General features: G+C 43.8%; 3 protein-coding genes across 3 annotated transcripts; 1 reads left to right on the forward strand and 2 right to left on the reverse strand.

Annotated features, from left to right (window-relative positions):
- Positions 1-762: 762 nt before the first annotated feature.
- On the reverse strand, positions 763-5,932 carry MELLADRAFT_45383 (uncharacterized protein; the record flags this gene model as incomplete). Its single annotated transcript, XM_007416054.1, has 10 exons — positions 763-1,028; positions 1,110-1,670; positions 1,744-2,172; positions 2,246-2,606; positions 2,678-3,062; positions 3,134-3,337; positions 3,414-4,838; positions 4,914-5,181; positions 5,258-5,697; positions 5,761-5,932. The coding sequence occupies 10 exons, from the start codon at positions 5,918-5,920 to the stop codon at positions 984-986; spliced, it is 4,278 nt and encodes a 1,425-aa protein (XP_007416116.1).
- A 1,459-nt stretch (positions 5,933-7,391) lies between these two features.
- MELLADRAFT_39635 (uncharacterized protein) lies at positions 7,392-8,674 on the reverse strand (the record flags this gene model as incomplete). The annotated part of the gene is made up of 2 exons (XM_007416053.1): positions 7,392-7,722; positions 7,800-8,674. 2 exons carry the CDS (start codon positions 8,672-8,674, stop codon positions 7,392-7,394), a joined length of 1,206 nt encoding a protein of 401 aa, XP_007416115.1.
- A 4,829-nt stretch (positions 8,675-13,503) lies between these two features.
- On the forward strand, positions 13,504-14,656 carry MELLADRAFT_93098 (uncharacterized protein; the record flags this gene model as incomplete). Its single annotated transcript, XM_007416004.1, has 3 exons — positions 13,504-13,547; positions 13,618-14,523; positions 14,611-14,656. The coding sequence occupies 3 exons, from the start codon at positions 13,504-13,506 to the stop codon at positions 14,654-14,656; spliced, it is 996 nt and encodes a 331-aa protein (XP_007416066.1).
- Between the last annotated feature and the right edge of the window lie 9,372 nt (positions 14,657-24,028).

The raw sequence follows: 24,028 nt of genomic DNA on the forward strand, positions 1-24,028 counted from the left end.
ATTTTCTTTATTTTTTTTGTAACTTACTGCCGGATATCCAGTGGATAGCCGGTCCGGATGTCGGATCCTGGATTTTCAAAAAAAAAACCAGCCGGATATTCTCCGGCAACTCCGGATATCAAAAATAACCGGCGGTCCGGGTGTCGGATGGACCAGACTTTGCCGGATAGTAGCCGGATCTCAGGTTGAAGCTTGATCTCAAGCCTCAAGACATGGCCATATGAACTCTTAGAGTGCAAAGATGAACAATTTTCCTGTTTTGTTCAACTTTGCTTACATTCAAAGAATCCTGTGGTAATGTCAGATGTTTTTACCATGAAGAAGTATTGAGCTTTAGATCCTGTCAGTTTAGTTGCATACTTTTGTTTTCACAGTATCCACTCATTTCTTTGTCTTCTATCGCCGAATGATTGGGATGAGGAGGGTGCATGAAGCTCAAGGAAACACATAGACGTCAATTTTCTGGCGCTGCTAGATGTAAAATAAATCCAGCCATACCTACCTAGTAATCAAGAACAGCCATCTGAAAGATCACACCTTCATAAGGCATCTCTCAATGCAAGCCAACAAGCCAACAAGCCAATGAGAAGGTGGCCTTTGTGAGAAAAAGTTTGAGAAACTAACCACAATCTTGTTGAGGGTTGCCTCAAAAACTCATTGTCAGGCAATCACTTGACTCTAATTCATCTCACATCTCGTCCACCCCAAATATGATTAGGCAACTCAATTCTCTCCAAACCTGTCACAGTACTCAATACCAAGAGATCAAGAACCAAATTAACATAATTTGATTCTAAAACAATATAAATGTATAAAAAGACTACTCTGAAAAAACAAGAATAGATTGTGTTTGTACTATACGAGAGTTATACTAGAAGAATCGACTTGAGACAAACTTTTTTTTCGAAAGATACTTTCATTGAGGTTCATGAATAAATCAGAATAAAGAAAAGTTGCTTAATCTAGGTGTCATCCAGAAAGGACTAGGCGCGGGCAACAACAAAAGCCATGGCGACCTCATCGGAATGCTACAATATGGCAAGCCAAAATGACAAGATGAGTAAAACTCGAAAGATCCGATATAGATACCGGGCATGAATTGAGCTTACGGTGATTGAGAGTTCAAAAGTTTTGATCGCCTTGGCATCAGCAATCTTCTTTGCTTCACCATATAACATAACTTGAGGTCCACTAGCACTTGAAATGATCTCAATCTCTTTCATGGCTGCTCCTGCACCTTTGCTATCGGTCTTCAAGGCTTTGAAAACGGCTTCCTTAGCTGTCCATTTACCAGCTAAAGAGGCCTGGAAATCAGGTGCTTGTCGGCAATACTCGAGTTCACTCGCCGAAAAGTTCCGTTCCAGGAAAACTGCTGAATTGGGCACTGCTGTGATCATCTCTACATCAGTTCCAACACCATAGACACCGGCTTCGTGATCGTATTTCTTGACCAAATTAGCGGCCACTGCTGCAGTTTTGACGGCCACATTCACCCTAGTAGGTAAATGTTCAGGCTTTTTAGGGTATGAGTAAGAACCGGTGGAATCCTTTGCAGCTCGAGCAAGAGGGTTGAGAAGAACTGGCGCCTCCAATTCGGGGGTGTAAGGTGGAGCCTCTTTGAGCACGACCAAGGATCTCTTGGTGAGGAAGTCATTGAATTTGCGGTAACTCTGTGATGAAGATCAAGACACGTAAGCTACAGAGACGCAATCTGGAAGATTCTTGAAGACAAAGATGACATACCGCGCGCTCTCGTACCAATCGCTTGGACTTGTAAGTCTCGTAATCACGAGACTCAATCGCAGCCAATAAATAATCAGGATGTACGACCAAGATCTGTCCTCCAACTTGACCGAAGCCAAAGGATGTGAGTAGACCAGCTTTGATACCATCGGTTTGAATCGATTTGGATGGGAATAGTAAGAATTCAAATTCTTGAAGTTCAGGACCAATGTTGTCCGCATTTCGATTTCCGGGAATAAGTCCATCCTGAATGGCTTGCGTAACGCCACACATCATCCAAGCAGCGGCACCTCCCTTGGGGTGTCCAGTGAGCCATTTTTGCGCGACGACTGGAACAGCATTTCCACGAGACCGACCCAAGTGTTGGAATTGCTTGTTGTAAACGGAACTTTCATTCTTATCGTTAGCTTTGGTACTGGTACCATGGAACTAACAAAATGCAAGATAAGTGAGCAAATGACTGAAGGGTTCGCGACCGGCACAAAGTATAGAAAGAACGTACCGACGCAATTCCAATGTCATCTACTGTCAAACCCCAAACAGCTAGTGCTCGCTTAAGAGGTGCGACTGTAGGATCTTCACCCATGAGCATTCCAAAGGTACCCAAGACTTCCTTTTCCTGACGTTTGGCTTCGCGTTCGATCGAGGCGTATCGCTCATTGACGTCTTCAGAAGTCATGGGAGTACCACTAGCTTCGAGATGCGATACCGTACTCTTCAAGATCTCAATTTCGTTCTCTAGCCATTCTGAAATCTGCTTGCGACGGAAAACTAGTTGACGCTTTCGATATTCCATATCAAGTACAGGCGAAGGCACTTTTGCGGGTGCTTGTCGGGCGGTCGACAAAACTCCACGACCGGGTCTATAAATAGGGAAGAAGATGAATAAAAGAAAATTGATGTGCGTTTGATGTAAAGGATATGAAGAACTGACGCTGGAACACTCCTACCAGCCTTGTCGGTGGCAGTGGCAGTGTAGGCGACGACACCATAGATACTGGCACCAAGCTCAATGGCCGTCTTGGCAGACATCAACACCTGAACACCACATCCTTGAGACTCCATGAATCCTGCACGTGTGCTCGTCGTAGGTCGAGACATTTCGTTCGGTTCACGCCCAGCAGCCAGCTCAGTCTCGGTGTTACTGGTAGCTTGCATATTACCGAACTCTAAGCTTCCTTCTTCATCGAAATCGTCAAACCCACCAGCAATCATCACCTTAGCCTTTCCGCTCAGGATGGTATCACAAGCGATTTCCACGGATTGCAAAGCGGTAGCACAAGCACCGACAGGGATCTTGATAGGACCACTCGAAGATACTGCGAGGTAACACGTATAAGCCCAAGACCGGAGCATCATCGTATGATCAAAGCCGGATTTCGGTACTTACAAAGTAACAGATTAACCCATCCAGCGACCGTGTTGATGAAGGTCTCTTGTAAGATATCCTTCTGGACATCTTTCTCCTCTCGACGATCCCGGAACATTTTCGACAAACTGCTCATACCACCCATACCAGATCCCAAGGAACTTCCGACTTCACTAGGATGGACGTATTTGTATAACTCATAAGGATCGGTGATACCCGCCATCACTATCAAAAGCAAACATGATCGATCAGTAAGGGAAAGACATGATCGATACAAGGAAAAAGTGGGGTGATGACCAACTCAAAGCTTCCGCAGTGCAGACCAATGCCCACAACGAAGTACGATCAACCTGAGCAATAATATCATCCGGAATACCAAACACTCGCGCATCCCAACCTGTTGGAACCTGCCCGGCAACCAACCGATCAAATCTGACAGCCTTGGGAATCATTATCTTCGCCCCCTTCTTGAATCGAATGAAGCATCGGTCACCATCGACCCATACATCCACTTTGTCCCCGTGTTGAAGCTTGAACTTATCAGCATCAGCTGAAGACGTTTCGATAGCTTCAAGGTCGTGGTTAAGTTCGACCTCTTGGGTATAACCTTTACGTTTGGGATCGTAGCCTCTGAACAACTCGGGTTCGATGAACCGGACACCACTATGAGCGAGGATCTGGGCTTCGTATTTGGCCTTGACTTGTGAGTCATCAACCGGTTCTTCGGTCTTTGAATCAACCCAACCGACATACTGTTTACCATTTTTCAATTTACCGTCCACAAACTTGATCAGACCCGTGATGGTCGCCAATTCAAGTAAGCCTTCGATACTGAACTCTCCTTTGGCCTCCATTTGCCATCGAGTACGAGAGCTTCCGAATGGCCCCACTTCAGCGTAACCAGCGATGACAATCACTTTGTCGAAATCAAGCATACCCCGGAGCATAGACATGTTCTTCTCATGGTCAAACGTAGGTAGAAGTTTCGGAATAGGTAAAGTAAAGTTGGCACGAGGGGTGATGTTAACAGGATGATGGATGGATTCCGCTTGGGCTCCATTAACGATCTTGAAGTCAATAGCGTTGTCAACACTGACTTTCTTGCGGACGTTGGCCACATCGTTGAGTTCAAGTCGGATCTTGGTCGTGATTTCAGCAAGATCGTGTAGTTTGTCCATTCCACCGTTCAAATCAGCCCAAACAGGTTCGACTTGAGCCACGTCGAAGAGCAGAGGATGCATCAGCCCTAAGATGTTGAAGGCCATCTCCTTGGCCGAAAAGGTTCGAACGCCGTGGCTCTCGACTCCTTCGGCGATAATGTTGGTAGCTGACATGAGACCAGTACCACGAGTCCATCCGATGACTGCACCAGCAAGACAGAGATACTCGCCCCACGATTCCGAAGACCAGCGATTGAACAAAGTCTCTAGAGAGATCTTCGATTCAGAGTACAATCCATCATTACCAAATAAACCATGATTAGGTGATAATGGTAAGACAACTTGAGTAGGTCTAGTAACGAGTTTCAAAGCATGCTTTTTCTTCTTCACTTCTCCCATTAACCTGAGTAAGTTCGTTAACATAACTCGGTGCGCCAATTCGGAGCGATCATCTAAACCATCAATCTCTCGTCCGTTTTCGGGTAGAGCAGCAAAAGGAAGGATGTAATCCAAATCCATAGCTAAACCTTTGTCCTTATCGGTGGAGTAGATGTAGTCAACCAAAGCTGCAATCGAAATCGAGCTCATTCAGTAACAGATATTTCCTCATAGGTTCATAGGTTGGTAATGAGACTGCTTACCTTCCACATCTTGTTTAGATCCCTGGTTGAAAGGCACTACAGTCAACCTACTACCACGCGAACCCACTTCTTGGTAAATAGCTTGGTAATATTCAACCGTGGCACGCGAGTATCGCGAAGTGGTGACGACAACTTGAGCACCACCACTCAAGAGACCCTTCAAGATTTCAACACCAATACTACCTTTACCCACCCCAGTGAGGAGTGCGTTCTTATGTTCGAAAGTCGTTCCAGCAGAGGCAATCTCCGTCAAAACATCCAGATAGAGCTGATTTTGAAAGTGATCGATACATGGATAAATTAGTTCAAGTTGTCGAGGTGAACGCGTACTGAAACAAACTTACGGTGGTCAATTTACTGCTGTAAACCCAGTTGTTACCAACTTTGCGCTTTAGATGAAGTAGAGGTGTTTTGTCGCTAGAGAGTGCCGTTGGTTCAACCTGCACAGGTCGAAGGAACTGACTTGATGGTCGGCGGCTTCTCGGAGCACCAGGTCCCTGTCGATTTCGCTCGTTGTGGGACAGGCCCTTAACTACCTCGCCGTAAAGGGATCGGATCGCGGCCATTTGTGATTTGACAATCGTTGGCTGAGATTTGACCAATTTGTAAAGGTTCTGAATCGACTCCTGAACTTTGTCAAGATTCATCTCAGCGGTGATTTTGGAACCGGCGGCCATTTCCGCAACGTATCGTTCGAGTCGGGATACACCAGTTCGGTTGACTTCTTCATAGACAATGTCACCTTTCACAGTGACTGTAGTCTTCGGGGCAGTGGGGAATGTGACTAGAAAGAGGGGGAAGCATAAGAAACCTCATGATGTTCAAAATTATTTCAATCAATACTTACTATCACGATACATGGGTGCAGTGCCGATAGCCTCGCGACAATTGCTGAGAAGGATTTGCCCAAAATCCTTGGCGAGTCGGTAGCGTTCTCCTTTCAAAGCGTCAGTGTTGTCGAGATAATACTGCATATAATCTAACAACGCTGGGTTGGCTCGGTTCATGATCACCAGACACTATCGATGTGAACGTGATCAGCTACAAGTCGGGATCATGACGAATGGAAAACTTACTTTGGCAGTGATGTCCCGATCTACTGTTTGCAAACGGCCATAAATACTGCAAAAGAAATATATGTGGGCCCAGATGAAAGCTGCTGCTTCAGAAGAAAAGAACAACTTACATATCAAAAAACATCTCCAACGCAGTCTGACGAACCCAATTCCAGGCAGAATCGAAATGACGGGCTTTCAAAGGATCGAAGACCGGCTGGATACCTTGAATGTAGGATTCTCCGTGTTCCTTGTGAATGGCATCGAGTTGGTTCTGGAGACGCTGGAATTCAAGATGTTTGAGATCGTGTAGTCGATATCCGTCACGTGAGTCTCTCTTGAGGTATCGAAGAAGCACTTCGACTTGCTGCGAGACAAAGATATCTTGACCCATGAGGAATTTCTCAAACTCCTCAGAGTTGATTGTAGCCCCGCCAGTAGCAGCGCCACCGGCAGCAGCGGCACCACCCTGACTAAGGGTGATGCCCGCATTTTGAGAGTAGGCTTGAACCACGGAGTCCAAGTAAGTTTTAGCTTCGGCCTCTGAGCCAAGTCGCTTGGGAGGCTCCATAGTCACCGCCATCAGTAGCACACCATCGACGCGACCAGGACCTAGACCCCAAGCCTTGGTCAAGTGTGACTTGACGCCAGACATTCCGAAACCACCGGGCATCTTGCTACCGATCAAACGAGAAACTAAACCACTCGTATGTTTACCCATTGTGCCGCTGTAGCTTGAGCCGAGTGCGGCACCAAGTTCGTCGAGTGGCATTTCTTCAGCTTTGTCGGGTGCGGAGCCGAATTCGGCCTCTGATGAGATAAAGGTGCATTTTGATTAGTTCAACTCGAAGGAGATGAATCTTCTTAGAACACTCACGTGCGCTTCCGAGCAGCTCGTTCTGCAAAGTAGACTTGCCACCGACTAAGTCCTTGATTGCCTTGGAGAGGGGAACCTCGGACAACGGTTTTTTGAGACCTTGAGCGACCAAGACTCTGAGCGTTTCGACAGCTTTCAAAGGTTCGTCAGGTACCGCCACGGCTGGGCCAGCTGATGCAGCTGGAGCTGCAACTGCAACAGGTGCGGCAGCGACGGCAGGAGCAGCGGCAGGAGCCTCTTCAGGCGCCTCCTCCACTTCATCTTCATACTGGTAGTAGATCTCCTTAGAGTTTTTCGAGATACAAAGGATTTCACGAGTCATATTGCTCGCCAAATCGCTTTTCTCGAATTTGAGCTTCAATGTTCGCGTAGCCATACCAGTCAGGGTAGGAGACGGTCCAAACTCGATCAACCGTTGGATGTTGAATTCCTCGGGAGAGAAAAGTCGGTCTTGGGTCTGAACCCAAAGAACAGGCCTAGGTTCACAAGTCATAAGAGACGTGAGCCACTTTCTGAGCGTCAGAGAAAGAAAAACAGAAGAAAGGCTTACGATGCAAATTGGTACGCCAAGAGCTCCACAATGATGACATAACCTAGCTTGTTACGATTCTCAGGGAGGTCCCAACCATCTGCAGTCCAGTTCTTCAAAGCCTTCTCAAGTCTCGGCGAGTTAGTTTGTTGAAAGATTCTGTCGGCATATTCCCTTGAGATTTGAAACGGCTCGGCAATCAAGTTAGGAATGTATTTGCCAATGAGCAATTCGGGATTGAGGTGAGCGGGGTTGAGCTTCTTCGATAGGTATGCTCTGAAGGGCATCACGCCAGCCCATAGATACCGCGAGTGGAATGGTACATCGATTCCGGGCAATGGGATCGATCTGCGTCAAAAGAACTCGATCAGTACTAGTGAAATGACTCATATATTGACAACATAGCTTGTAAGAGTGGGACTCACGCAAAACCACGCTCTAAAACAATGAATCCATCCTTCTTCTCTTTGGCCACGGATTCCTTGTGACATTCATCGACAATCTCGGTAAGTTTATCTTTGACTTCCTCTAGTGACATCATCGCCTGTAGTTTCGCGATATCGATCTTTTGAATCTTCAAGAAGTTGAGGACATTGGTCAAGGTCTGTAAAGCAACCAGTTCACCCGCGGCGACATATTGTTGACCTTCGACGTTGAAATTGACAATCTCCAACAAGACGTTGCATCGCTTGGAGATGGTCTCGACCACCTCTCGAAGAGCTGCATCAGTGAAACTTTTACCAATTCGACTAGGATTGACAGCGGCCATAGCATAGTTGGATCGATTATGTTCATCTCGCTCAACTGCACGCTGCATGGTGATACCTCGGAAAAAGACGACATCGACCAAAGAGGAAATAGGAAGAATACCAGCCATACTCGCCAACGCAGAATACTCTCCAAGACTGTGCCCAGCAAACGCTGCGCCTTCTTGTACCAAACCCTTCTCGCGCATATCCTCAAAGGCAGCTTTTTCAGTAACCACCAATGCGATCTGTGCGAATTGAGTCGCATATAAAAGACCGGTAGGCGATGAGAAGGTGTATCGGGAGGTTCGTAGATCGATGTCTCCGAACAAGGGTAAAGTCTTGACGTTGCCATCTTTATCGGTGGTCTGGTATGACATCTCCATGTATCGCTGTCGGATTCCGTGTCCCTTGATTCCGCCAAAGTGAACAACTTTCTCCTTAGGATTGTTGCGAACGATTTCAAGAATACTGAATCCATACACTTCACCAAGATGTCGGTCAGCTTCGTCCCAAACAGCCTTAGCCACTGCAGATTCGTTGTAAAGAGACATTCCCATGCCTTGTTCCTGACTACCTTGACCGGTGAAGACGTAGGCAGTCGGAGCTTGAGCTACTTCAGCTGTCCCGACTAATACTTTCGTAGGTGGGGTGGAGGAAGATGATTCAGACGGTAAGGCAAGCGTGGTGACCGAAATAAGTTTGTTTCCTCTTGAAGTTTGACCGATGTGTTTCAATTCGACTTTGAGAGGCGTATTGGGCAAAAGCATGCCAGTGAAGGAGACATCGTAACTCTTGACGCGAGATCCATGTCCCTCGGCCGCAACTCGTTCGACAACACTTCGAGTCGCCGCACTAGACCACATACCGTGAGTGATGGTACCGGGCAGAGAAGCGAGACTAGCGAAGTAAGGATTGCAGTGAATAGGATTCCAGTCGGAACTCGAGTGGGAATAAGCTTGGTTACTGGGAGGGGTGGAGAGTTCTTCGGGATGATCATCTTTGATGACATAACCTCCGTTAGTAAATAAGATGTGTTGACCGACAGGACTCCCAGATCTCTTGAGATATTCGACAACGGGATTTCCTCGAGATGGTAGAGAAGAGTTGTAAGTGATGGTAGCCACCTGGACAAGTTGATTGGGGTCGGAGCCGAGGCCAGTGAGATAGGCGAAGCCTTCAACTTGAACATTCGAGTAAACGCTCTTCTCTTTGTAACGGTACGAAGATGAGGTTTTGAACGTCAACGTCTGACCAGCGGCAAGGTTAACTTTCTCATCGTCCCAATCAAACCACTCTTTAGACTTGAGGACAGCGATATCGGTGGTAGTAGCCATGGTGACTTTGTACTCGGGGTCATCTTCAGACATGAAAGTTGCGTCATAGTCATCGAATCGACCGCGATAGAAAAAGGATGACAATACGTCCATAACCGCCACTTTGGCGCCATCTTTCAAGAGGAAGACGGTACCCTTAACAGATACGGTTTTTCCAGTTTCACTGTTGGTGATGCTAGCAATTTTGGCTTCGCTAACAACGACATCGCCCACCTGAAAGATGGATTCATGTCAGCAAAATGATTGGGAATTTACATGACATGTAATGGACAAACCTTGAGTTGAGGTGCACGGTCTCTCATGGTGAATCCGTTACTGAGATGGACCAAGGCAAGTAAATCACCAGGTACAGATTTTGGGAAAAGGGGCTTCATAATCGCCTTCCAGCCGAGTTTGATACCGAAATCCATGGGAACTTCCATTTGAGCGTTCGAAGCACGGTATACATCGGATTTGTTAAGGACCACATTGGTGAAAGATTCGACATCTTGGGCAGTGATGGTGACTTCAGGGCCCTCAAAGACCGCATTTGGGGATGTAGGGAGTTGCTGCAATTCCTCCTACAAATTTTCAATTTTCACGAATAGCAGTTATCAGTTGGAGAACGATGACGGCAATTTAAATCTGGGTTGAAGTTTGAAAACACTTACCTCGGTACCGAGGTCCCAAATGTGCCAGTAATGTTTCTTGATGCGTTCAACGCGACCATCAGAAACCTCGTGAATGGGAGCCCATGGTGTCTCTGGAGAGTACTTGTATTGTAAATCGAGTTGCGAGACTTTGGGAGGGGTGGTTGGAGTAGCATCAGCTGGTGTAGAGTATTCGACTGTAATTGATCCCACACATGTAAATATGAATCAACCAAAAGGTTGAAACTTTAAATCAGTAGCTTGTTCCAAGTGCAGGGATGGAAGGGGTAGCGAGTTTCGTACATAATTTAACATCAATCAGGCTAGTCTTCTTATCGAAGGAGATCTCTAAAGCCTGTGGCAATGCGTCATAATCGACCTCAGCCATTTTGAGCTGTGATAATGAAACTTGATAAAGTTCTGGATGCGATAAGATAACGTAGGTAATTGAAAAGGGGTAGGAAAGTGCTTGGATGAGCCCGAGACTAATCAAGTGGTAGAAGTATCTATGATTTCTTAGCTGCTTGGGGTATATCAAGGCAGTGTTGGATAGGAGATCGACGGATAGAACGAGGGAGGTCGTTTAAGACTTCGTGTCTTTGAGTGGGGAAATCAAAAAAAGAAGTTGGGGTAGCTGCGGGCACCAACCGGCTACATATGTAGACATACATACCTACATGTCAACATCTATGTAAAGCGACTGTATGACAATACATACTTCCCACTGTGACGTCAAGGCAGGTCAGTCAGGTTGTGGGCGCGGCGCAAAAAAACGCGCTTCGGCGCGCCGATTTGTAGGCGCGCCGCGGCGCGCCTAGGCGTTGAAGAAATCCCCAAAATTGGGGTCGGCGCGCCTTACCAAACAACGCACCGGATCTTGGGAGAGATGCGGTATCAGTCTTTCTCTGAGACTACCTGAGAGAAGCAGTGAGACATACAGGTATAGTTCAATCCCGGTCTGTGTGGCGCGTTTTTTTTCGCATGGCGCTTCCTTCTCTTTATAAGCCTTCCACCAACTACAGAACATCCAGACATCCATTGGTCAATTTCATTGGTCAAAAATAATACATACAAAAGATGATCGAGTTGATAAAATGCAAAATGAGATGTCTTGAAAAGCAGAAGTTGGAAGCATTTTAGGTTGGTTGAAAAGAAGTGATATCGAGTCCTTTTCGTGAAGATTATACATACAAAGAGACAGTTTGAAAAGATGGCGACTGAGTCGTTTTTGAAGAAATCAAGACAACGCAACAGATAGAAACCTCTTACATCAAAGTATCTCGCTCCGATGACAATGCATTGTTTTTCTTGTATCGGTTTTGCTTGCTACTTTCATTCAAAGTAGCTTGTTCCAATAACATTTTGTTGTTTTGTAAGTTGCTTCATTATCAATACTTTGATATGTAAGTGGTTGTAGCGATAGAACCCCCTTGACAATGTTTCAGGGGGATTGGAGTGAGTCTGAAGGTATAGATATAAGGTGCACATGGATGACTCGACAAAGGTTCTTGATTCTTGATGAGGTTATCGAAGTGTTAACAGCTTCTTTGAAGTCTTAATGATGAATTTGTTCAAGTCTTCATACATATGTACCAGTTGCCACCAGCCTGTACAGACAGTGTACAAAAAGCCACCATCCGGTTTACTTTTTTGTTTGTCTCAGGATAGTCTCAGAGCGAGTTAGTCTCAGAAAAAGACTGATACGGTTACGCTCCCCGGATCTTTGGTGTTCTACGTCCTGTCACCAATTTTGGAGACCTGGATCCTCGCTGTGAGCTTTGAAGACAGCTCTTTTTAGCTTTTCTCACCTCCAAAAGGTAAGTTTGTGGTGGTAGATGGCTCTAACAATAAAAACATAGATGAATTCAACTTGCTAATATCGGGCCACGTTGTTGACACTACAAAAAAAGTGTTCTTTTCTCATGAGATTGGAAAACTTTGAGTGTCACAGAAAATTACACATAAACGGTACTCAAATTTAAAACCCATCATAAAAACCCATGTAAAAAACCCACGAAAACCCATCTGATTTTTGGATTTTTGGGACGGGTTTTTTTGATGGGTTGCCCTTGAGAGCTTTGTCCGCCCCACCCCTTCAAGTCCCTGTATTCCAAAAGATGCCTAGGATCTCAGCTCGCAGGCAGCTCCTATCATCTCTTGATGGCATGATTTTACTTCAAGTCTCTCTCCTTGCGTCCACCACAACTATCTCTTCACCCACTACCCCATCTTTCATTCCAAACCTAATCGCTTGTTTGATGATGGTGTCTTTCATGAATTCCAACGACGATGACGAAAACGACGAATCAGACGATAACACTGGCCATCAAGAACGTACTATCATATTTGCTTGCATGGTCATGATGTTAACTATCATTGAACAGGGTGCCTACATCAACAAACGAAGACGGAAATTGGAAGAAGACAAATCAATTCTAGGAGTCCTTTTGATGATACAGGAAGAAGTCAAAAGAAGAAGATACCCTCATCCAAGACACCGCAGGCCTCGTTGTAGTCAGAAGGCTCAGTGTTTTCAAGCTTGGTTTGATGAGACTGATCGCACTTGGATGTACAACTCAACCAATTTTTTTCATGTGGGTTTTCAATCTAGATGATCTTGACCCATAAAAAAAAACCCGTCCCAAAAATCCAAAAATCAGATGGGTTTTCGTGGGTTTTTTACATGGGTTTTTATGATGGGTTTTAAATTTGAGTACCGTTATAGTTTTCTTTTCTCATTTGAGATGATCTGCCTTGGGAAACAGCCTTTCAACACCGTAAATGAAATACTATGACTACATTTCTCGTATAAGGACAGCTGCGTCTTTACAAAGATACAGTCAATTTCACCAAGCTTGGAAAGAATTCCGTGCCAATTTGCTCAAGTTTGGCGGGCGAAAGTTTCCAAGCTTTCTGAAATTGACTGTACATAGACAGAGCGGGTGGAGAGCTGTGGAGAGTGGAAAACTATGATATACAAAGGATTTTCACTCTTACACCATAATGAGCTGCAAATAAACGACCAATTTTCATGGGTTTTTCTATTGTACTTGTTTCTTCTTGATCGTGATTACCAGAAGAACGCAGTGTTGTAATTAAGACTTCCCCACTTGATGATTTTGGAATAGACTTTTTGAAGCAATTGACTTGCTTGTACCCTACAATCCCCTGTCAACTGATTATAATTAGATGCATCAAGTGATTTGCACAGAAGGCTTAGGAAACCACCTGCTCGAGATCATCATCAACAAAGGCCTTTATTTGCAACGAAGGTGTGGTTTTGTTTACCAATTACAATTCAAGACAAACACTGAACGGTGGATCTCGTCTTGTCTATCTAGAAGCGGACTCGCCAGATCTTGAACTCATAGAGCTGTGATTATCTGATGTTTCCTCCCTCAATCTTTTTTGCCTTCCATGGAATATAATCAAACATACTACACCGGTGAGCTCAAGTATTCGTATATGTATTATCGTTATTCTTTCCTTAATCTAACTTCTCATATAACTTTTTCTTTTTTTACCAATCAGCAATATGGCCAAGAGGAAAGGATCCAAGTCGCCAGTCACCAGTCCTAAGAATGAGGTTACACCCACGGCTCATACGTACATGATGAAGGTTGACAGTCAATTATTGCCAACAACTCAAGGACTCAATACTTCCACTCCCCCAAAAGGAACCAACACCACCCAACAGCCATCTTATAAGGATAACACTCGTCCCGAATCTAGCTCGATGAATTATCTATTCAACCACCCTTTGTGGCCCAAGATCCAGACACTACCCGAAACGCTCCATGTCTTTCTTCGAAGTGACTTTGACTCCATCGCCTCAAAGACTACAAACCTTGACTATCATCGTGTTTTGTACCACTTCGATCCCAAGACTAAGTCGCGCCCTTCTCACACCAAGGCTAAATTAAAGAAAGACTTCGATGACAACTTAAAGCCACTCTTGCTCCCATTTGCCATCGATCCACCTAAGCCGGACGCGGACGCTAGTGAAACATCCCCACCTGATATCGATTTTGATCCGCTTCATCGGCGTACTACTCGGGCCATGTTGTCTCAAGCTATCCTCTCCAGACGCCCAGGGTACTCAATCGCATCAGACGCCCGAATCGACCAAATCTTGATCTTATACAAAGCATTTGTCGATCCCGACCTTTTATTACCAGTCAACAGAGAATTTATTCACAAACCCAAATGCCTTACGGCTGATAAGGCTCGTCAAAAGACAATTGAATACTTGCGCTTTGCACTGCAATGTCATGCTCCGCATATATTTGTGCACTCTGTATCACTTACGCATCCGCTCTTGTTGGACTTGTACATCAAATTTGTTATCGAGGACCCGGTTCCTGACGGACGGCTAGTTTGCGGATATCATTATTCAGAGATTTCTGACATGATGACATCATTAAGTGATAGGCATAGGTACGCTTTCCGCGCTATTGTACACTGCATGTTTGAACTCGAAGTACCTGACTAGGAACTGATACATCCGATTTTGATCATCTGCAGGAACCGATCGGGATTGGCAGCTGGACTTTGTAAAGTGAAGCATTAAGTAGACTGTAACTTGGCCGGTGAAACATCGAATTAGATAGGCTATCTACGGCAACAAAGGAAAGTTTGGATAGAAGCGTTGGGGATATCATGATTATGAATCGCGAAAACACCCGTCTTGACATATGCATTTGTATAAATACTTCCTTACCTTCATGACTGGCTTGTATTCCCCTGTTTTGTGTCGAGTTGACTGTATCTTCAATCTGCCATTTGTTTATCTCATCCTGTTTCTTGATTATCAGCGCTGAAATTTCTTGAATCTCAAATAACATGGCTCCTGGCAAAAAAAAACCTCATCGTATTGTATGTCGCTGCCAAGCTTTTGACTGTGCTTCCGGGGTGTATGTGGATGCATATGGAAATCATCAAGCAGGAGTGGAGCTCACCCGAGCAGCATATGAAGCTCATCAACGTACTGAAGTGAGGAACACTGCAGAAGCCTCCTTATCTCCCGCAAGAAGCTCTTCCGAGACACCATGTCATGTGAGACCGACTTCGACCATCTCAAATGATAGCCCGTTGGTCAAATCATTGGAGCATCTTTCTCTTGATTCTACCAGCCCATCACAGATTCAATCTCCGACTCACAGATCCGGACAAGCTTCAAAACTGCCAATTGATGCTCGACATCACCTCCCATCCGATCCACACCTTGATCATCACCTTCTTGATGATGTCATAAGTAGCATTTCGTCTGAGGAACCTGACATCTTTCCACCACGAAGATGTTTGGCTGCTGTTGTAGCGAGAGATGCGGGTGTTAATGTGTTTGACTGTGGTACGTTTTCATCTATACTTTCAATCAAGAGATTCGACTTGAGGTACTCATTGAGATCTGATCCTTCCAGGCAAATTCCACAACTTTACCTTGAAAAATCTTGAACCATTGTTCCTTCACGCTACTCTTACTTCAGCAATCATGAGTATATTTGACCACTCATCACAAAGTACAGCGTCCTGGCTATTAGATGTTCAAAAAATCACAATCGAATTGTCCTTGACCTGTGGACTTGTACGAAATCTATCAGAAACACGATCTTGTCTCCTCCCAGCAGACCTGGCAGCTCTACGTCGAATACCAAAGACTATTGTAACAGTGGTTGGATGGCTTCAAATTGATCCGCAACTGACCTTTATGAATTGCTGCCGGGCGTGCTTTGCATTATATACAACTACGACGACACCCCCCAATTGTTACCATCGTATTTCTAGAATCCCAGGAGGACCCCCTGAAGATGATACAAATGCAACTGTAGCCACTTCATCAACAGAAGACGAGCATCTAGACTTCTCGGAAACAACCTGCGGTGAGCCTTTGATTCGATTTTCTCGAGGCAAGGAAATCCCAATATGTCGCTATGCATTCCAAAACCTTTCAAATTGGATCGCAAACTTCTTGTGTCGCCCAATGGTCGAAACTTGGCTGGATGAATCACTTGTGGAATCATCTAAGCCATTTGACTCCAATGCTAAGATTCGTGATATTCATCAATCAAAGATGTGGAAAGAGTTTCGTGGGCCAGGCGGCCTAGATCAGTTCTCTGCGACAAGTGGTAATTTGATCTTTGGGATGTTTGTTGATGGGATTAATCCCTTTGGTAACAAACAAAGTGGACATCACACATCTATAACTTTCATCGTATTGGTGTGTCTAACACTTCCTTTCAACATCAGATATCGGCCAGAAAATATCTTCCTTGCAGGGATAGTTCCTGGCCCACGCGAACCCTCGCTCGAGCAGATGAACTGGGTGTTACGCCCAATCGTGACTCAACTTAATTCATTGTGGAATCCTGGACTGTTATTATCTCAAACACACCTCTACAAAAAAGGACGCCTCATCAAGGCTGCTCTATTACCTTTCATAGCCGACATTCCAGCTTTGAGACATTCTCTCGGATTCCCAAGTGCAACAGCCACTTATTTCTGCTCGTATTGTCTCTTAAAAAAACAAGAAATCAACAATTTTGACCGCACGTCATGGCCTACCCGCACTTCTTACCAGCACCAAATTTGGGCACTACAAGCTCGCGATGCTCAGACAATTACTGAGCGGAAGAAAATCTTCAAAACGCACGGAGTGCACTACTCAGTCCTGATTGAATTGGAATACTGGGACATCGTGGGATCTCATGTTGTCGATTCCATGCATAACCTTTTGCTTGGGCTTCTTATGACACACTGCCGGCGTTTTTGGGCGATGAAAGAGCTAACTAGTGATGAAGATCAAGTTCCTGGAATCAGTACGAAGGAGTTGTTGAATCTAGTCTCAGAACACTCCGACCCCCCCCCCAATTTGAACAAACATAAGTCACCAACACACGATATTGAAACCGACGAGTGTGAATTCTTAGATAACTCTTTCAGCGAGAACACAGACTCAAGTGATGCGGAGTTTAATCCTTTATGTGAGGATGGATGGAAGGGAGAGTGGGTTTCCCCACCCCTTGATGATATTATCTTTGATTCGGCAATGCTTGAATTTATTAATTCGTTCCTGCCTAGGATTCACATTCCAACGTGGATCAAGCGGGCGATTCCTGTTCTTGGAAAAGCGTCTTTTGGCAAACTCAAGGCCGATGAATGGCGAAATCTTTTTGCCATTCAATTACCGTTGATATTGATTCCGTTGTGGTTTGGACAAGACGATGTGAAAGCGTCTTTACTTCAAAACTTTTGTCATCTGGTCTCTTTAGTTAACCTTGCTCTCAATCACACAATTTCAACTCAACACATTGAAAGATACCGACATCACATCCAAGAATACCTACACAGCTCGGTTATACTTTTTCAGCACTGTACACTCACTCCCAACCACCACATGGCTATTCACTTAGCTGACTGTCTTGAGAAGTTTGGTTCAGTTCGAGCGTGGTGGTCGTTTCCATATGAACGACTGATGGGAAGTATACTGAAGGCGTGTCATAATAATCACATAGGAATGTAATTATTCCAAGATATCTTTTGATTAAAAGCTTTCATTGGAAATGATACTGATTGTTTCTTATAATTCAGGTCAGATTGAAATCACGTTTCTCAACAATTTCTGCCGTGCAGGGAACTTATCTGCTCTGCTTCAAGATGAAACAAGACTTCCTGAACAACTGAAGCCGTACATCAGCCGCTTAAGGTCACTTTATGAGTCGTCACCCTCAAAGCCGAGAGAAATTTTTACCTCACAACTCGAACCGTTGAATAACGATGTTTTGTCTTTGTTAGTGGAGCGGTTGAACAACCAACACCAAGACAACTGTACATGGGTAACACCCAAGGTATGGGCTTCATTTTCATCCGACGATGCTCTTGGATACGCACCGGTCCCACCTCGTGCGTTTTTTAAGAAGAGAATTCATCATCAAGATGTCACCTACTCAACATTTGAAAGCAGTTCAAATGATAGCTTTGTAGCTTTCAAATGCTTTTCAGACAAATCTGAAAGTTTTGGTCGAATATCAAAAATTTTTGTTCATCGCCGGGCACCATCGGTGAATGAAAGTATCAATGACACTTGGTTCCTACTCCAAGTTTTCAAAACATTAAAATCATCACAACGTGACCCTTTTACAGCCATGAAGATGCCAGACATGAAAACCCATCTACGCTTATGGGATGCGCCGGAAGATAGAATAGTGAGATTGGATGAGATTGTTGCGCATTGTTCATGGCTAATGTATAAACCTAAAGAGTTATACAGGAGCTTGGATGTGCGCACTGTGGCTCTGGTTTCAATGTTGAGATAATTCTTAGATGTTGTTATTGTTATGATATTGATATCATGGTTTGAGTCAAAGATCATTACCTTTCTAGGTAGATGCTTTAGATGTGAAGCGGTTGAGGGTGTAGTAGTTTTCTTTTCTTTGGTTGGTAGCAGTTGGAGTAGTAATGAGCTGGAAGCAAGGGATAAGCGAGTTGCATGATGTAGAAAGGGGTACTCAAAAGTTGTTTTTTGTTTCTTTCTGTTATAATGTGTCGCGTTCGTTTGTCCCCCCTCTTTCTGATTCTTTTCCTCGTCGAAAAGAATTAGTAAGTCCAATCCTCACGATTCTCAAGTTCTCAATTGTCCTCAACTAATTATTTTCTCTATTTTTCTTTTTCAATTCTCTTCTTACGGTTTTAAGATCTGTTTTAAAAAAATCCGTTCTTAAAACTAAAAATCTCACCGCGCTGCTTCGTTCTTTCTCTCAAGCTCGCAGGTATTTTTCTATTCTAATCTCTTTTTCTCTTTTAAGTAGTCTGTCTGATTGTTTTTATATCTGCTGTTGCTTTGTCTCAGGTGTGTTTCTTGATCTCGTCGTAGACCAGCAGAGAGCTTGTGTCTAACGCGAATCCTGTGCCTTCAGGTGGGTAGTCGAAAAGAATTAATCTGTTTTAAAAAAATCTGTTCTTAAAACTAAAAATCTCACCGCGCTGCTTCGTTCTTTCTCTCGAGCTCGCAGGTGTGTTTCTTGATCTCGTCGTAGACCAGCAGAGAGCTTGTGTCTAACGCAAATCCTGTGCCTTCAGGTTTTCTTTCTTAATTCACAAGAGCTTCTCTCAACAGTCTTACGCCAGTTTTAGAACTGGATCCGAGATCAGTGAAACTTTATAGTTATCCTGGTGGTTCATATGATTGGGATCATGATCCTCTTTAATATAAGTGCTGTCTCTGTTTTTTTTATTTTCCCATATCAAATTCACTTTTTCTTACTTTGTGAATCTACTCTATAAGGTTCTTTTCAAAAATCCCCACTCAAAAAAATTAAAATCTAGACTACGTACAAAACTCCTTGAAATTACTTTTGCTGTATATATTCTTATAAGTTTCAATTCAGAAATCCCTGGTCTATAAAATGAGATACAATCTAGAGTATGTAGAAAACTACTTTAAATGATTTTTCCTGTATATATTTCAATTCTTGAAAATCAAAGTAAATTCAGTTTTTGATTGTTCGACATTGTAATTGAGACCAATAAAAATCTTTTTCTTGTCAACCTTTTTGTTGTGAGAAAGAGAAATTGGAACCATGTTCAATAAAGCTAATCATACTGAGGTTTGAATGGAGAAAGGACGCTTTGTACTTACTTAATTGCTGGTGTATTCGGTGTAAATACATGCCCTTTCAATCAAAGTTTTTCTTGTAAATCAAAGCTTCTCGAGTTTTGGAATCAGATCAATTAAGAGGGGGACTGGATTGATTTCCATCTCTCGCCTCTCCAGGGGTGAAAGAGTAGTGAGCCATTTTTTGGAGTAACAGTCGATCGGAAGGCGAGCCGGGACAGGTGTTTGACTTTTTGGTCTATCTTTGGAATCACACCGAACCCGAGGCCTACAACGACGTCCAGTAGTCTTTGGAGACGGGCGTGTCCTTGACCTTGGCGTGCTTGATTGAGATTTTGACTTGGATGAATCAAGTAGGATACATACACTTTCAAGTGTCTGGCTACGCCATTCAAGAGATCGAATGCAACACGGTATGGAGGGGCCAACAGAGTTATTGCCTGATGTCGTCTGCTCCATGTCAGTTTCATCATCGCTACATGAAACCCGCACAATTGGTGCTAGTGGCCACAGTGCTTGTTGTGAAAGTACAATGTTCTCCCGCAATCCTCGTAACTATAAACCAAGTTGTTCACATCAGTAGTGTTTCTGGAAAACGTATGTAGTCTAGAAACATTGTACATATCTGAGCCGTGAAGTTCTTCTAACTTCATCTGCTGTTCTTTTCCGGCGTTCCTCTGACCACTGTTCATTTTGATAGCTATATAAGAGTGAGGTACATTTGTTAGTCAGCAGCAGTTCCACAAACTTTTGGAAATGAATTGAAATCAATTACGTGCCGTTTGGTAAGAGATCGAATATGAGTATGAAGAGTCTTTTTCATGAAAGTGCGATTCTGTTCTTGAAGTGAAACACCCGTATATTCACCGCACTCCACCAGTTTGATGAAGATTTGCAAACAAAGGTCCCAAAGCCACCGGTTCTCGTTTGAAGTCGCAGATTGTGAAAAATCAGGACGAAAACTCGACACTCCAACCGATTGCATCATGTTCCAGATAACAGATAGCTGTTGAGGAGTTGACTCTTGATGCCCAGGCCCCTTTGGATAAGGGAAACGAGGGTTGGAAGGCTCGACCGATTTCCCTGTAGATACACTCGGACGTACACTGTCAGCTTCAATGTTGATGGGGTCAACCTCACACATCCAACTTTCTCTTTCGCTTGCCGTTGCTGGAGGAGGCAGTTTTTCGTTGCTGTCCTGATTTCCTATCAAAGTTTCGACATGAAAACGGATCTGAGCCTAAGGCCAAGCCATAAAATCAGTCTTCTAGATACCCAATGTTCATGTTATGTTTTCTGGGCCTACCACTAATTGCCCACCACGAGTTTTATTTGCACACCTCTTGGTCGGACTATTCTCGATGTTTTGACTGACCACGTCTGATAGAGAGTTGAAAGATTGGCTGAGTGACTCAAAGTTTTTGTCGGTCCTCGCCAGATGTGCCTGAATTTTGTCTGTAAAAGTACACACATCAGCATATCTCGATTGGGACTTATGACAAGCCAAGACATCGACAAATTAGCTTACAAATTGAATGAACCAGCCATGCATTACTCCCGGCTTGAGGCGTTTCTGGACTTGGATTAGATGTCAAATCAATCCTATGAGGCTGAACTGATGGCCGCTTTGGTGTTTGAGGAGGACAGACGGTTTCTTCATAGTTTCCGCTACTGGTGCCTGGCCGGTCCGATGGGTCTGATGGTTTGTCTTGAGACTCATGATTCATATTCTCATTGCCTGATTCATCCGATATATTGACATCCGGAAAAGATTCGGGTTCGCTTTCGGGTGCTAAAGCTTTTTCCTTACCTTTGCGACTCCGTGTTTGTGGCACTTGTGATGATCGCAAATTTGAGCGTTTTGGTGGGGCTTTACCTACACGTTTTTGATGATCCTTTTTGTGTGATATTGAAGTTCCTACCTCCGAGCGCAGTACAAGAGATGATCTTCGTGATTCATTTGGTAGGGTGGTTTGGCTATTGGAATCGATTCTTGATGGTGGGCCGGAGGATGGGTCTGTTTCAGAGCGTCCCAAATCCATGCCGATTGGATCACTATCAGCAAAGGTAAACAGGAAGCCAAAAAACTTTATCGAAACTAAATTGAACTCACTTTCTACTGGTTCAGAGACGTCTTCTACAGCCAAAAATCCCACATCTGTCTTTGTTGCGCCTGCTAAGAGTTGCCACAAATCTCAGTACTATTATTTGAGATACAGAAGCAGAATTGGTAATCACTATATTGTACTCACTTCCTACTGATTCAGAGACATCATCTACCACCCATAATCCAATATCGGTCTGTGCTCGGCCTGCTATTGGAACGATGTCACAGCCAATCAGCTGCCAGTGCATTAAGTTCTGAAATTGTGCGTACGTACTCCTACGTACTCTGATTGCCAGCCTGGATTGATGCCAAAGCACCGGCCTCAAGAGGTACAACAACACTAGGCTGTATGACTGCAAATTGACATAGTTGTGACTGATCAGTAGGGAATCCGCTCAATTTTCTGGGTAGAAGGTGAGCTCTATGATACAAATCAATCATAATGAATAAATTCTTACCATCCTTCGATCGCGTCTTAGACACATCTTCAGAAACTGTAAAATCAAATATTGTATCTGGGATAATGACTAAAAGAAGAAAATATCCTGGATTGAGGTCCAACATTGGTTAATCCCAACCAGTTTAGAAGATAAAAAACTAACTCAAGTCATTGTATGTCCTGCATGTGTTGATGAGCTTTGTGCGATCAAAGCCTTTAGCATCTATTCCCACACCACCTATCATCTCAATGAGATGGGCGTCTGAAAATCTGGCGTAGTCCGGATGGCGATATTGTAATGATCGATTTTCGACCGCTTTCAAATCTTGAACTGGACCTGTTGGGGTCGGCACAGGATTACGCATCTTTGAACCCTTTTTGCGGGTGATATCTGGGACCGCACAGGTATCGGATAGACGCGGTGTTTTCCTAGTCACATGACGATTAAGTAATTGAAGAAGCCTTTCACGTTGAGTTTGTCCTCCAACATTAACGCCCAATTCTTCTAAAGAATCCTTGGCTTGACCGGCACGATCCTTGCTGGGGTCTGTAATCATGAGTTGAGTAAAGGCATTAACATCATTGGCGGTTGACAGTCTTCAAAAATTCACTTACCAGGAAGTATAACTGAATTTTCCCGTACCTTCCTTTTTCTCAAAACAACTTTCTTTTCCAGAACGCTAGTTGAAGCCACAGAATCAGTAGTTTTGATCGGAGTCGTGGTTGAAGGCACGGAAACAGGCTTTCGAGGCATGATGCTGGATGAAGTGAAGAAGACTTCGAGAATGATAAGTTCCAATTGAGTTGTATGTAAAAGTAATGATGTTACGTGAAGAGTAAGAAGATGAAAAAGTGGATTATAATAGGTCACAACTTTGACGGTATTATAGGTTAATATTGTAGTTAATTGAGAGATCTGATGTTATGATGATTATGTATATGTAATATGTAGCTTGAAAATATTTCAGGTACCAGCCTGGAGGTTAGTTTGAGTTTAAGATACAATTAGTAGGAGACCGGAGGGGTATGAGAAAGAAAGAAACCCGTTTTATAAGTATAGATGACAATTTACAAATTGTTATTGTGCCATACAAAGTATCACTACTAGAACAGGTTGGCTCGAGATGCTGTAGTACTGGTGGTTCATGACTTGCTTCACAAAACGGTTGCAACCCTTTTGTAATTAATTATTTTCCTTGGAGAAAGGAACACTGACCTAAAAATCGACATGGAAGATGCCTTAGATCCAGAAACCCTTTCATAAAACACATTCTTCAGGGTTTGAATAGCAATCTTGAAGCTCAGAAATACTCCAATTGATTTGTTAATTAGTCGCCTAACTTTTGGTGCCATATTGTGTCAACAAAAAATTATAAGTTTCATTTGTTACCATGAGAAAACATTTGAGTCAGTGTGAGTCACACCTTTTCTTGTGAGAAAAGGTATGACTCGCACCTTTTCTCATAAGAAAAGGTATGTATGACTCATCCAGTTGCTCACCTCAAAATATACGAGTTAGCAACAAGTGGGCATTGTTGCATGATCATTAGCCCACTTGTTTGAAGACGGTAGCCTTAGGGAAGTGGGGGCCATCCTTGCAAGTGACTGTGTATGAGCTCTGGTAATGGGTGAAGTTGACCTGTACACAACGGTCCGCTCTTCATGATCAATTCAAAAGATACATGTTTTTAATTATATGGTTGTTCGTATCTGATATATCATCATGGTTAGATTAGTTGAATGATTTCATGCATCTTTTCATGAACAAAGCGCCGGATCAATTTTT

The sequence above is a fragment of the Melampsora larici-populina genome (genome assembly GCF_000204055.1).
Source record: "Melampsora larici-populina 98AG31 unplaced genomic scaffold MELLAscaffold_56, whole genome shotgun sequence".
NCBI lineage: Eukaryota > Fungi > Basidiomycota > Pucciniomycetes > Pucciniales > Melampsoraceae > Melampsora > Melampsora laricis-populina.